Source organism: Protomyctophum parallelum (genome assembly GCF_964188405.1).
Source record: "Protomyctophum parallelum genome assembly, chromosome: 18".
Lineage (NCBI taxonomy): Eukaryota > Metazoa > Chordata > Actinopteri > Myctophiformes > Myctophidae > Protomyctophum > Protomyctophum parallelum.
The window spans coordinates 31301451-31317294 of NC_139716.1; the positions used below are offsets into that span (position 1 = coordinate 31301451).

The window sequence follows — 15844 nt, forward strand, 5'->3', positions numbered from 1 at the left end:
ACGCTCTTATTGAGTCCACAGACATGTCAAAAAACAGCAAGAAAGCGTGGACACTTATTAACAAGCTGAAAGTCACTGCCAACCAAGTTGCCAACCAATTAGTAGAAAATGGAAAGAGTAGAAGGAGAGGGGAAAAGACCAAGCTGAACCACAAGAACTACACAGAGGACCCTGCTTTTACAAGACAGCTTACCATGGAAGAACTGGAAGGGGGAATCTCTATCCTCAAACCAGGAAAGGCAATTGGACTGGATAACATGGCAACATTATAGAACAAGCACTTTGGTCTCAAGACAAAGATGTGGCTTCTACAGTTCTACAATAAGTGCTTAACAACACACAAGCTCAGCTAACATCTGGAAGAAAGCCCACATTATAGCACTGCTGAAACAGGGGAAAGATCCATCCGCTCCCAAGAACTTCAGACCAATCTCACTTTTGAGTCACACCTACAAGCTCTGTGAACATCTATCTGATCCTCAACAGAATTGGCTCCTTTGTTGACAAACCCATCATCCCTGAACAAGCAGGTTTCCGCCCTGGCAAGTCGACAACTAGCCTCAAACTTACCCAGTACATCGAAGACGGTTATGAGGAAGGGATAGTAGTCCAAGATCCTGGAGACCACAAGAGACATCTGATTGAAAGCATGCTTGAAAACAGGCACTTTTTTGTTGAACTAGGAGGAAAGTAAAGAAGCCGGTGGCCTTTCTCAGGGAAGTGTGCTTGCACCACTTTTTTTTAACATCTACAAACCAACGACCAACCAAAAAGTGCAGACACTCGGCGCTTCATCTATGCGGACGATCTCGGCATAGGTGCACAAGCCACTGACTTCAAAGTTGCGGAAGACAGACTCCCCAATGCTCTGGCAGAGCCAATACCCTACTATGAAGAGAACCACCTACGTACAAACCCATCTAAGACTCAGGTGTGTGCCTTCCACCTGCGAAACCCCCCTTGAACACTAAGCACACAGTCTACCTAGGGGTAACCCTGGATAGATGTCTCTTTCAAGAACAACACAGAGAAGTGTAAAGTGAGTGCGAGGAACCACATAATCTGCAAGCTCACTGGCACAACCTGGGGTGCTAACCCACAGACTCTTAAGTCAACCGCACTAGCTCTCTGCTACTCAGCTGCTGAGTATGCCTGCCCAGGGTGGGAGCGATCAGCCCATGCCAAGAAGGTGGACCCCGCCCTTAATGCTAGCTGCCGCCTTATCACTGGCTGTCTGAAACCTACACCCACAGACCGTTTGTAGGGTTAGTACATCCTGGTTTGTACATTCTGGCAGGCATAGCCCCACCAGAGATACAGCGGAATGCAGCAAGCCGAAAAGAGCGGCAATAACAGCCCATCGACGAAAGACACCCTCTCTTCGGCCATGTGCCAGCCAAAAGACACCCTCTCTTCGGCCATGTGTCAGCCAAAAGACACCCTCTCTTCGGCCATGTGCCAGCCAAAAGACAACCTCTCTTCGGCCATGTGCCAGCCAAAAGCCGCCTTAAGTCAAGTAAAGGTTTCCGGGATAGCGTCCCGCCGCACGGAACACTGAGTAGTGAGAGAGTCACTCAGTGGGAAGAAAGAACTGGCAACCTCCCACCAGCTACGACGAACGATGGAGTTAAAGGCTAGCGAGGCACTACCCCATGAGCCACTCTTGCAAAATGGGGATATTCAAATGACGAGGACATTGTGTGTGTGACTGTGTCACTGAGACCGCAGACAATGCAGCACCTCCTCACCTTTTTTTTGTTATCAATATCATAAAAGAAGAGCAGTGACCACGTCAAGTTTGAGTGATTTGGGAATTTAGTTTCTGAAAGACATCGTGTATGTAGTTGGATTATAACCCAACTGAACATTATCTCCTAGATTGTGGTCCCCAAATCCAGCTGGGGTTGAGGTAAAGAAGCTTACATATTTGTGAATCCCATAACGATGGGAAAGCAGTGATGATTTCTGCCATAATTTGATTTCATTAAAGGCTATTGCATGATGTTTGCCATTTTTCCTGTTTTTCTTTTATCTAAGATCTGAGCCTAAGGAGTCTCTCATTACTTCTCTACCTGATGTGGTACTTAAAATAGAATACTGTAACAATATATTTTCCTACTGTAAGGTGCAAGCTTCAAGGCAAACAAATAGTATCAGGAGCGTGCACCTCCCATCACATTGACTAAATTGCATCACTCCAACAAATGTGCCCAATGTCAGCAATGTGAAATGTGAATGTGAATGCAATCTCAACAACCAGGAAAGTAGTCAAGAGAATGTGGAATTTCTTGATAAGCCATGTAATCCACACACATTAAAAGTTTCCGCCTCGCTAATGCCTTAGTTAATTGTTGTGATCAGTTTTTACAAACAGTAGGAGTGCTTTATAAACAAATATCCGGTAATGACGTTAATGTGAATTTCATCAATGTTGGTTGTATTATTCTCAAGCCAGGGTAAGTGATGGCATTAGTGTGACGCAACCTATTAAAAGTCTCACTCAGGCAGTGGCATAATGGCATATACACACACACCTCAAGTCATTATGGATCAGCCCCGCCTCTCACTCACATAGTTTGCATGTCTTGTCACGGTGTCAACTTCAAGATGACAAATTAACAACAGGAATGACAGCAAAGATACCAGCCCGGTAAAACTTCTTCCATGAAAATATTTAAGAAAACATAAGAGTAACTAAAAATAAATTGTACAGCCAACTACAGCTGCATGCTTCACACAATGAGACTGTAGGTGTCTTTTTTGCGATTCATTGTGCAGCACTAATCATCTCTTCAAGGTTGTGCCAATAATTAAACTATTTTCATGCTACAGAGCCCCTTTCCTACATACACAACGCTTAATGTCAGCTCACAAGGCGCATACTGACTGACTGGGTGTACGAACTATAATTTACCAACAATTATTTTCACACACACAAATTACATTTCAAGCCATGGAAAACAAAACAGGATATAATGTAATACCACAGGATCATTATCATTGCTACTTCATGGACACAACTTCAAAGGCGGCTCATCATGTACACCTTTAGAAGGCTTTGTACAAAGCTAACTGTAGTTACAAAATGTGTAATCTGTTGTTTGCAAGTTAACAGTGATTTTTTTCCCTTTGGAAATTGAATATGGTATTACAACATGAAAAATAAAAGCCTGCGTTCACATTCCAACCGACAACGTAAGTTGTCAGTGTCTCCACCAAGCACCTCTTTCTTTAGGTTACAATTTGAAAATCTCAAAGGATTTGGGAAACTAATAGCCAGAATTCCTATCTTTGCTGGTTAGCCTAGATGACAGAAAATGTTTCTTTCAAAATATCGTTGCTGTCGGACAGAAATCTCTTTATCTCCATATTCTAACTTTGTGATTTTTCGTAATTGAATGCCCTAAACTAGATCATACTACAGCGTCATAAAAGTATCAGATCTGCAAGGTTGAAACGCCGCGTGAACTGACACAGGGCCGATTCATACTCCTATTTTACCGCTGTTTCGGCGCTGTAGTGCCGAAATGATTTTGGCTCGTCAGAGATTTTCAGTAGCACCGAAGAGCCGACTTTAGGACGGTACCCGCCCCCCCGAACCTCAAATGACGTCAAATTGTAGGCTCTACAGCGCCGAACCGACTTTTATTCGGCTCTAAAATAGGAGTATGAATCGGCCTACAGTCTGCTACTTTCGCAATTTTTCCCCCTATTTGAATCAGGAAAGTTACAGTTTTGGATATAAGGTTTCCAACCGACAGAGACTATATACAAAATTACATTACATGATGATATAATACCATATGCCTATGGTGTTTAGTGGACACCTCTCTCCACCCTCCTCTATGACATACATGTAGAATGGTTATTTATTTGTTGGCCCCCACTGGTTTGGTTTCTCTAATCCAATGTTTGCTCTTGGTTTCCTTCACAAGATCGTAAATATGTGTAAACCAAGTTACGGTTCAGAAAAATGCCCATGAAGTATTTTAGGAAGACTTCTTTTGATGAAACAAAGGCTGAAATATTGCCTGTATTGATCTTTTTTTCTTTTCTGCATGGTATTGGTATCGGGTACCTGGCTCGATAAATGCTGACTTGCACTTTACTTTGACACATAATGGGCCTCATGCAGCAACATTATCTTAAATTTCCCTGTGTTTGTTTTTTGTTAAGAGAAAGAATGAGAGAAATCAACTCTGGATGCATCCAAATCTGCTATTAACCAGGTGAAATGATGGTTCTCACTTAATCATAAACTGGAGGGGCATGAATGTTTGTTTATTAGCATAGGTATAACAATGTTATGTACAGTATTGGTAGAAGCTACTTTGTCTTGTGTTAAAAGAGTGACTTTGAGCCTGTGTCTTTCAGCGGTCCAGGCACCTTGGCTGGTAATCCACTATATCCAGTCTGGCAGTGTGCCGCGGGTTCGATCCCGATGGCCTTTACTGCATGTCATCCCCCCATCTCTATCCCCATTTCCTGTCAGCCTACGGTCTGTCCCTCCATAAAAAATAAAATAAAGGCGAAAGCCACAACAAAAAACATTAAAAACAAAAAAAGAGTGACTTTGAGAGCTTTCTTTGTTTCAGTTCACTACTTTACTAGGTTGGAAGATATAGGTGTATGCAATTGTGGATTGAATAGAAAGTATTTCCAGATTTGGCATGATTGACATTCAGTGCAAAGGTTATTATAATGATTTGCAGAGATTTTGCATATTGACTTTGTAGTAAATTGAAGTTGTTATGAACACCAAATTATTTGGGGGCGCTAATAACTAAGGCACAAACAACATCGGCTCTGATGCCTGACAGAGGTTCGATTCCCGAGACCGGTGGATATTTGCTGCATGTCACTCCCTGACACTCTCTCCCCGTTTCCTGTCAATCTTTACTGTGGACTATAAGCAAAGGCAGAAAAGGCCCCCAAAACATATTTAAAATATATACATATATATTTACCATTCTGGGCCGAAGTTAAGAGTCTCAGCAGTCATATTCCTCACTTCCTCGAAGAACTGAGTATCTGAGGACAAAATGCAATGTTTGTGATTTTCTTTCCCATGGAAAAATAGTACATGTAGAGAACAGCAATTGAACGTGTTAATATCTCAAATGTATATAGCGCTTTAAGTACAACAAAGACAAGTACAGATTTAGATATACATGGTACCAGTAAACAGTCCTGCACCTGCCCTCCAGTAGATGTGCCAGTTCTATGTCTCTACCATTAAGCAGTTACATGTTATGGATAAGGTCAAACAGGTGTGCATCCGTCAGGAAGCACACACGCCTCTTTTGTTGTCTTACCCTGTCCAGATGATCGGAGCAGGCTGGACTGGACTGGACCAGGCTAGGGCTGGCTGGCTTTAGTTAGGCTTAGGTGACTAAAAGGCTGAGTGGTGCTTTAGCTGTGGTCACAGCGCTCCCCAAACACACAGACACAAAGAAAATAGCTGCCAGTTTCAGGTGCTTGAGGAATACCAGGTTATCAGGTCCTACTCGGTAAGGTAGGGGATTGAGGATTGTTCGTTTGGAGATTGGAAGCTCCTGCTACTCACAGCCAAAAAAGGGTTGTCAAAAATAAAACAAGCTAAAAAAACCTTGGAATTGAACGATGAAACGAAATAAAACTCTCGATAGTAGTAATATTGATTATTCTTTTTGACAACAGCAGTTAGATATATATATCTTATATATATATATATATATATATGTATCACATTGAAGTTAAAAATATGAACTGATTCATCCAAAAACGTTAACGCAGGAACAAAACAGCCAAACAGCAAAACAGGCTGCTGGAACAGCTGCCAAGAGCAGACGCGACTCTCACTCTTCCTCTCTCTTCTCCCTCCCTCTGTGCCTCGTTCCGGATGAAATGTGGATCGACGGAGACCCTTTAGGTAACTCCTTTATTCCCTGCCCTCCTCCTTTTGCACCACTGTGGAAAAAAAAAGAATAACAGACAAAGGTTTTAAAGATAAGAAGTGTATATTTAATAAAATAACTACCCAGTGAGACACACTTTCACTCACTGCTTGGCAGCCTGCCCATGTCTGCACAGCCAAGAAAGACAGTGTAATTCGATTTACTCTTGTTTTGGGTTGACATGCTACTTTCAAGGCCGCTTTCCTCTGCTATGGTACTTTGTTTTAGAATGTATTTGTTTCAGCAGATCAAGCTAATTGAAAAACACTTCTGTGTAATAAATATGCTCATGGGAGATTTCCCATCAATCCAGAAATCCAGGGGGTTGAAATTGTTACGAGCCATTCATTTCAAAGAAGAAAGCACCTGGAAATGTCATGGCAACTAAAGCAGCCAACTGAGTTATATGTTGGTGGTAAACCATTGTACGCACAATGCTAATTCATCTAGAAGTGAACAATGCACAACTTCAACAATAACTTCTTGCTTCTTGGCCAAACATATTCATATAATTTTTGTCCTGGACTTAAGAGATGGGCCCTAAAAAGGCTAAAAATGCTTCCATTGTTTATTGTTACACCAAGAACCTCTACAAGAGAAGCTAGATAAAGCCTAATTATTGTCTAATTATTACTAGATTATGAGCCGACTGTTTAACCCATTCTGACCTGAGATCAGATTCATACCAGGTTTCCACTGGACACACACTGGTCTGATTAACCCATTCTGACCTGAGATCAGATTCTAAAAATGTCAGTCGTTCTTCGATTGTTTTCAAAAATAGCAGACCTACAAGCTCGTATCGCGCCACTCGGTGGCGCGATATGAGCTTGTAGATCTGCTATTTTTCAATAGCTAAAGCATAACATGATGCCAACACCAAAATGGGTGCCCGGTCAGAATGGGTTAAGATCGTTTTGGCAGGATATGGACATACCTGAAAACTAAAAAATATATTTCATTTTATTTTATTGTCTCCACCAGGCCGAAGGCATGTGGGGAGAGTATGTTTTGCACTCCGTCCGTCCGTGTGTGTGTGTCCGTGTGTCCGTGCGTCCGTGTGTCCGTGAGCAGCTAATCTCGGCCACCGTTAACCCGGTCGATGCCAAATTTTGCACACACACTCCCTGGATGCCAACGATGAACCTCTGCCCCAAACTTTCCAGAACGGCCTGTTATAGCGCCACCAGGAGGCCGCTTTGTGCAAAACAAGTTTTTGCACAGTACACCTACAGATTTTGTCCAAACATCACACAAATTGGTACACAGTCTCTCTAGAGCCATTCAACGAAACCGGTCTTTCAGATTTCTCAGACTCCATCCTGATTGGTTAAGATTGGCTTCCAAAGTTCACAGGAGTGCTCAGTTTCAAACAAAATGCTGCAAATCATGAACACATCGCGTGATTTCCCTGAAATTGTGCACGCACATTCCCACTAGGCCGAGGACGAAATGCCACATGAACAATTTCAACTCAGCCTCAAGGTGGCGCTATAACTGGCCGAAAAGTGTTTTTACCTCTAAAGGTCATTACACACTGGCGAATTAGCGACGCGATATATTCGTGCGAATAATTCGCATTTAAAAACAACCAATTGAAGTCCATGCAAGCTTCCACATCAGTGGCGAATGTGCGAATGTGCGAAAATGCGACCGTTTTCGCTTTTATTTGTTCGCTCTGGTGTCGTATTTTGCAGAGATTCGCAGGCGAACTGCAACATGCAATATTTCGCATTTTCAGATCGCTTATTCGCATCGCGTCGCTAATTCGCCAGTGTGTAATGACCTTAACTGCACGGATCTGTGGATAACTTTGTATGCCAACTCCCTAGAGGCCAAGGAAAAACCTTTGCCTGGAATTTTTCACATCTGCTCTTTATAGCGCCACCAGGAGGCCGACATATGTAAAACACATTTTCTATTATTACTCCTTCAGATTTTATCCAAATTTCACGCAAATCGGTACACATGATCTCCATAGTCATGTGATCAAGGCAGGTTTGTTTGATTTCTCATATTCCATCCTGATTGGCCACGATTGGCTCCTACAGTTTTCAGGAGTAGCCCGCTTTGTACAAATCGCCACAACTCCTCAACACAGCGTCCGATTGCGATGAAACTGTGCACGCATATTCCCACTAGGCTGAGGAAGAAATCCTGGTGGAGACCTGTGCCCAGAAGGGCACTTTTTCTAGTTAACATGTCTTTTGACAAAAGGGGTACACTGCTTAAGGCAACCCCACCCCCAATACATATTAAACGTATGTGCACATACACTTATCACACTCAAACACACCCATAACAATGTAATTTCAGTTCAAATACACCTGTATAAACTAGGGGTGAAGCGGTTCAATTTAACGAAAAACTATATTACATGTTTGTAATAGGAGTTTAGTATCATGTAAATGTAGTTTCAGACTATGATGAATGCTTGTATTTGTACCAATGTCTGATGGTGTGCATGTCTGTAAGCATAATCAAAACAGTGTTTAAGCTATTCATAAATAATTATTTGTTGGCATACAGTGGCTGCTTTAACTTCTTTCTTTCATATTGTGACAACAGGGGCAAACATTTGTATGCCTGTTTGGGCTCACTTAACTTGTGATATGATACCATAATTCTTTTACCTTACATTTGAAATTAACCATACATTAAATAATCTTTGACAGATTAATCATTATGTAAATGAGTAGTTGCAAACCGAGTTTCTTATTTACTTAAAAAAGGCAAAAGCACAACTGTTGTTCGGCCTTGATGCAAATAGGGCACAATAGTCATCCATATCTTGCACAAACTTTGTAGGCCTGTAATTGTTGTTATTATGGTACCAAATCAGGATATCTAGATAGGCTACCAGTGAGGACATGAGGGCACAGATTCCCTGCAGCATAGTTAAATCAATAATAAACATCCATCCAGGTTATCGGGACATTTACAATTGTTTGCCAGTTAAAATGTTGGGTCCGGTACCTTGAAAACTATAAGCTACCGATGGGATAAATCAAATGTATTCTCGGAGACTGAGGCCGCCCGCAATGAATAGTAAAGCACAGGCTGTGGGGCCGTGAAGGAGGCTACAACTAGCGCTTCAACACAGGCTACAAGTTAGCCACCATGAACTGAACTGGCCACTGGCTGCACACTTATAGCCGCCAAGGGTCACAGCTGATGGCCGCAGGGAAGGCGGGCATGGAACGTGGACTTTTGCGGTCATAAATCGAACACAACAGCGGAGGATAGGGTCCACAGCGGATCATATTTCGGTTGCATAACATTAGCTAGTAGCTACCATGCATACGATGCACTGCGAGAAGAGAAGGCCTCGCTCGGTTCTATAGACGGTCTGTTATGGCGGAGGACTGGAGGGGGGCGGAGTGATGGGATGAAAACACCACGGATGGATAAGTGATGTCATAAACAACTCTATATAGTTTGAGCATTACCAATCCTATCCAAGATCAAACATTATCTTTACTTAGTTATGCATCTAATTATTTGCTTTAAACAAGGGCATTTAGATTAACCTTATTTTAATTCTCACGTAGGCCTACACAAGTCCAAAATTTCGAATCGTTTTATTCATTTTTAAATAGCAATACTTCACAACCATCTCGCAGTAATAATTAGCAATATGAAACTATTATCTATTCTACACTACATCATTGGAACTAAATATTTGGTGATCTGTCCCTCATGTTTTTAATTGCTCGTTTTTGTTAAGATTTAAATTTAATAATCTGTCATCATGTCTGACAGTTCTCTTAACAAATAATATTAATTGTATATAATAATAATAATAATAATGCCCCCAATGTGCAGCATGTGTGTGTCATTTGTGAAGGTTTTACTTACACTCAACACAGAGATACAGGTAAATAGATGTTTACAACTTTAGGAGAGAGAACCATGCCCAAAGCACCTTCAGGCACCCCAAGAAGGGCGCTGGGACTAGGGAGTAGCCTACTAGCCATGGTTCATGAGTCATGACTAGTAGTAACCATGGTTCATGGTTCATCATCATGACAGTCATGTTTCAGGGCTAAGGGATTACAAACCTACTACGTTGCCAACCGCCAATCATTTGTGTTCTGCTATTGTTTACATGTTTGTTATTATTGCTGCTATTGATTGATTGATGTGTTTGCAGTACATTTCAAGTACAACTCAAAACAACAACTGTTAACTGTGAGTGGACGACACCATAAAGCATTACATTACAACAATGTCTGACAAACTATAACAAAAATAAACGTATTCTCGTAATATGCTATCCAACTTTATTATTATTACTTATTCGTTAACACTTCGTTCACTCATTTGTCCTATTATTAAAACACAGTGAAGGAGCATCCTTACTACTACTGGGTGACGCTTAGTTGTGACGCCACTAAGGACACCTTGGGTATCTTTACCGTCTGGCCTGCTCTGCTCTACCTAATGTGCGGAGCGGACGGGACGTCCATAGCATAGCATGTGTAAACATAACAACACACGTCTTACGATAAAACAACAATGAAAAACACACGACTGCTCTTACAATTGTTCACACATTTGGCGGAAAAAAACACTTTGCACGCGTGCTGTGTGAGTGTGTGTGTGTCAGTGTGTGTATGCCCGCGACAAGTGACGCTGTTGTGGGCCGTGAGCGGCTAACTCTAGCCAGCTAGCTGCAAGAGAAGAGGAACCTTCTTACCTCTGTTGGTGGCTTTTATGATCCGTCCCGCACGGTGTGTTTACAGCCTCGTCTAGATCCTATGCATTGGTCTCGTGTAAACGTTCTCATTCGTCTAGAATCGTACTCCACACACACAAAGTCGTGCGTTTTTTTGTTTGTTATTTGTGTTTATTTATTTAATGTCCTCCCCTCTCTCGCTCTCTCTCCGCCTTCGTTCGGTCGCTGCTGCGTATATCAGTGTCTGGTCTGCCTCTGTGCTGTGCCGTGCTCTCTGCTGCTGCTCCCTCCCCTCCGCTTGTTGTTTGTGTTTCGGAAACATGGCCGTTCGTGTGCGCACCACGTGACTTCGCCGAGCAGATCTACAAGCCGCGGGCCCAAAATGCAATCCCATTGAAATTAGCTTGTAGATCTGTGTTGTCGTTTTGGGTAACCGACACCATCGTCGAGGTGTAAGTAAAGTTGTTTTGATAGCAGGCAGGCATCAGTTCAGTACTAGAGTGCATAAGTGCACGTCGCGATCGGACTCTGATTGCGAAACGGGAGTCAGATGATCGCTACAATCAAATACATATCCGGTCATATTTAGCCGCGGATGTCACAACACAAGTTTCTGTCTATATTATAATAGGCCTATATACATTTATAATTCCCCATGCATTCCATTGTCAGCATCGGTCACATATATTCCGGACCTCGTCACCTCGAACATCTTCCCCCAAACTTTGTTTTGTCTGTCTATGGTGGTGTCTGATATAAATTACAGGAATCGTCCTTGGAATCAAATTGGCTTCTTGGATTGGCAATTAATTACGTGGGTGACCGTTGCGCTACCAATTAGCAACATATATTAGCTCATTTCATTTGCAAAGGCATTGGACCAGATCTAATCATCTATTATGACTTTGTCATAGCCTAGACTGCCCTCCTCCAAGTAGTCCACTCAGATATGGGGCCTATATCTATTATAATTACACGATGGCAGTTCCACCAGTGAGGTATAGGCCTATCTGTAAAGCTACAGAGTTCCATGGAAGGGTTGAACAGATTGTCCTCCAATTAGACCGTGCACTTGATCTTGACTCAATGTTTGTAGGCTAGCTGTCAGCCCCCTTAAAATCTAATTTGAGTTCGAAATGAAGTAGCCAGCCTACTTGTAGAACTAGATAAGAAAAATTGAATGTTTATATCTACTGTATCTATTAAATCAAGTTCAATTTGTCTGTCTGTCTGTCTGTCTGTCTGTCTGTCTGTCTGTCTTTAATTAAATCACAGCATGACCTCAATCTGCATGACTCCAATGTGGATCTTGGAACTTAATTAATTTGGCTGACAGAAACAGCAAGTGAGAACCATTGGTCAGAATATTACATAATATAGCCTACAGTACAGTATAGTGAAAGTGATCCTACCTAGATAATCTCTGCTATGGCAAAAAAGTCGTTAAGAAGATAACACAACAGGCAGCTAGCAGTGCCATTAAAAAGAAAGAAGCAACACAATATGAAAAAAAAATGAAACAAACAAAATGTAAACATAGCAGATAAAAAACGACTACAAATTAAATTAAACATACACCGTCACGGCATTTATTTTTTGAGATTGCAGGGCGATGTGATGTGGGGATGTTTAAAAAGCAAAAACAAGGGAACTTCTCTGCTCAAATTTCAAAGGCAGATTTTATTTATTTTTTGTTTGCACTGTCAACATTTACTTTCCTCAAAGTCACCCTGGTGAGAGGAAAGAGGAAGAAAGTATTAAGCATCTTTTTTTGAAAAGTAAAGCAAAATGTGGTTAAAACAGTTCAGATTATCACAGCTACACCTCCGCGATAACATCACAAGGTGGCGCTGCAGTATCCAACATGTTCAAGCGTTTGCCTGAATACAATAGTTGTAGTGTAGTACGACCAGGTGTCGCTTGAGTAGCCAAGCGATACATTCTCGTGATGGAATAACGTTACGTTATTTATATTAAATAATATAAGAAACACATTTCTATGTGATTTTTATTCAATTGTTTTGGATATTTTTGGTTATATAGTGTTTCCGGGGCAAACCTTTTATTGCATCCGGTTCACAGAATCATTTCAATTTGTAGATGCCAGCGACTCAGCGAGTAATCCGAAAACGATCTTGATATTTACACACTGCTGAAGGTAAAGTGTTACTTTAAGAACCAATACTTTATAATAACAATATTTAGATGATTGCATCAGATCGTTTAAATAAAGGTACCACTGACTGATCAGTGACAGTACCGCTAACGAGTCACGACACTGTTTTCATTACAGTCCTGCACATCTCAACATCTGGAATATATTTTCAGCTGACAGACATTGTTTTGGATAGATCATACTAGCTCTGGTCCATACAACGGCAGCAAATGGCATTAGGGCTATGGATCAGAGCTAGATCATGTATAGCCCTAGAACGGCTCTTGTTGTTACATACAGTAAGTATGTACAGTACTATTTCACATACAGAGCCATAGAACATAGCCATAGATTTGTGGTAGACCGTTACCATGTGCGGCATGAATGTGATAAATGCTCCGTTTGTACTCACCCATTAAATTATTCCAAAGACGTGGAGTGAAAAATGGTCCTCTAGTTTTATATCCATGTGAAAGTTCTGGCACAAAACGCGTATTTAGTGAATTATCTCCACTTTTTCAAGAGATGCACACGGACGCCTTTCTCTCCGGCGAGGGGACGATTTGAGATACTTCCTGTTGTTTACCAAAGACGTCATCACAAATTGACCAAGGAAACACAAAAGTTTGGGTCACACAATTGGCAGGTGGTGTGATTAATTACCCAGCACCTATCGCAAAGCACCTGCCAATTGTGTGACCCAAACTTTTGTGTTTCCTTGGTCAATTTGTGATGACGTCTTTGGTAAACAACAGGAAGTATCTAAAATCGTCCCCTCGCCGGAGAGAAAGGCGTCCGTGTGCATCTCTTGAAAAAGTGGAGATAATTCACTAAATACGCGTTTTGTGCCAGAACTTTCACATGGATATAAAACTAGAGGACCATTTTTCACTCCACGTCTTTGGAATAATTTAATGGGTGAGTACAAACGGAGCATTTATCACATTCATGCCGCACATGGTAACGGTCTACCACAAATCTATGGCTATGTTCTATGGCTCTGTATGTGAAATACTGTACATACTGTATGTAACAACAAGAGCCGTTCTAGGGCTAGATCATGTAGTAGATATTTCCTGTTTTGCAGAACTGTATATTTGTACGTCTTTAAATGTTCTGATGAATTGAAAATGGTGGACCCTGTTGTAAACAAGTGTTAGTGCCTTGTCATGGTTCGTCCACAAGTTTTTGTATTAACGTGTGTGTGTGTGTGTGCGTGTGTGTGTGTGTGTGTGTTGTGTACCCATGCATGTGCCGCAGCTACACACGCAGACATGACGGAGCCACGCAGCCCAGCGAGCGCCTCTATGCCCCAGACAGCCGTGCTGCCGGCGGACAGCGGCTCCCCGGCCGTGGAGATGGACCCGGTGGAGTACACTCTCCGCAAGCGACTGCCTCGCAAGCTCCCCAAGCGGCGCAACGACGTCTACGTCAACATGAAGACGGACTTCCGCGCTCAGCTGGCCCGCTGCCAGAAGCTGCTGGAAGGCGGAGGCCACCGGGAGATCTGCGTCCACGGCCTGGGCTTGGCCATCAACAGGGCCATCAACATCGCCCTGCAGCTTCAGGCCAGCAGCCAGGGCGCGCTGCAGCTGGCCGCCAACACCTCCACGGTGGAGCTGGTCGACGACCTGGAGCCGGAGGACCCGGACGAGGCCGGCGGAGAGCCCATGACGCGCACACGCAACAACTCGGCCATTCACATCAAGGTCTTCTACCCTCAGTGATCAGCAGCGTTGGTCCGGACCGTCACACAGCATGTGTCTTTGTTTTTACACACCACCCATGGATTAAAGTTCTCAGTCAGCCGCCATTGCCGCCAAGACTGATTTCAGTAATTTGGATTACATAGATAGAAGCCCAGCCTTCTGCCTTCTGTGAAAGCATGCTGCTCACTGAAAATAGCCGATCTACAAGCTCACAAGTTACAACACGTGTTGTGAGCTTGTAGATTGGCTATTTTTGGTCAATAGAATACAAGTTTAGAATCATCTTGATGAATGGTCTCAGAAATGTCATGATTTCTTCACCTAGTCGGCACAAAACATTTACATGTTCACTGTCAGTCTTGAAATTGTATTTTGCTTTATTGCATGCACACCACCATGATGACTGCAGAAATGATCTTTCCTTTATATGAACAACTCAGCGTGGTCCAGAGATGACCAGTTATCTTTCTGCCTTTTTGATTTTGGCAGTGGCATGTCTGTGAGAACAGTGTTGGTATAGCTGCGTTTGTTATTTGTAATGGTTATTTATTTTACATTATTGTTGTGCCAATCAGACGTCCTATGATTAAATGTCCACTAGGGGTCAGTATATCACTGTGTACTTTGTCTAAGTGCTATCATTTCTCTTCTGCCTTTGTTTCATTCATGGACAAAACTCTAAGCTTAGTTTATATTATAACATTCTGAATTTGTGGGTATCAAGAACTGGATCTCATACTGTGTGTGTGTGTGTGTGTGTGTGTGAGAGAGAGAGATGTGCTGCAAAAATGTGTTTTATGTCTCTCCATCGCAAGATAGTTTTACATTAGTCCGATCCAGTGGGTTTTCGGCTTCCAATAACTAACATTAAATCAGGACATTGTGTATTTGTTCGTTTAACTGTATGTGATGTTTGTTTTTTTGCTTTGTATGCATGGACATATCCTGATGTTTCTTTGGAGATTTTGTTTAGTGTTTGTGCTGCCATGTGGGTGTATGGGGGGAAAAATATATGTGAATAATTACTTTGGAAATATGTTGTAAAGAAGAATCAATAAACATGTTAAATAAATCACACCCGTGTGAACTGAGTGGTGCAACTCAGTGCTGGGAACACGCTCAGGATGCTGGCCCGGTCCCGGTGAGCCGCCCCACGTCCGAAACGGTTGAGAAATGACAGTTACTGTGTGGGGGAATTAGCAGATGCCTCTCTCCTAGCACAACAGCGCCACTTTTGCCCATATTGGGACCCTAAACAGGGACATAAGGATGGACGGACATAGGGACATTGCTGTTCCTTGGAGTGGTTGCACCACTAAAAAACAAACATTGTAATCGGACACCACCAGTGTCGGAACTTCTCAGT

At 42.3% G+C, this 15844-nt stretch overlaps 2 protein-coding genes across 4 annotated transcripts in view; one reads left to right on the top strand and one right to left on the bottom strand.

Annotated features, from left to right (window-relative positions):
• The window catches only part of LOC310875402 (GRB10-interacting GYF protein 1-like), a 44456-nt gene extending 33586 nt beyond the window's left edge, over nt 1-10870 (bottom strand). For all 3 annotated transcript variants that reach the window (XM_083788620.1, XM_083788619.1, XM_083788618.1), the window contains exons 1-3: nt 10636-10870; nt 5316-5949; nt 4968-5031 (exon numbers count right to left, since the gene is read on the bottom strand). In XM_083788620.1, coding sequence (XP_083644746.1) covers nt 4968-5002 — 35 coding nt within the window. In that variant the 5' untranslated portion in view covers nt 5003-5031; nt 5316-5949; nt 10636-10870. The remainder of the gene's footprint in view (nt 1-4967; nt 5032-5315; nt 5950-10635) is intronic.
• Nucleotides 10871-12701: 1831 nt separating this feature from the next.
• On the top strand, nt 12702-15553 carry pop7 (POP7 homolog, ribonuclease P/MRP subunit). Its single transcript, XM_083788424.1, has 2 exons — nt 12702-12772; nt 14030-15553. The coding sequence occupies exon 2, from the start codon at nt 14044-14046 to the stop codon at nt 14494-14496; it is 453 nt and encodes a 150-aa protein (XP_083644550.1). The 5' UTR covers nt 12702-12772; nt 14030-14043; the 3' UTR covers nt 14497-15553.
• Nucleotides 15554-15844: the final 291 nt, after the last annotated feature.

What these genes read in the sequence shown, in the direction of transcription:
- pop7 (XM_083788424.1), top strand. Translation starts at nt 14,044, where the DNA reads ATGACGGAGCCACGCAGCCCAGCGAGCGCCTCTATGCCCCAGACAGCC.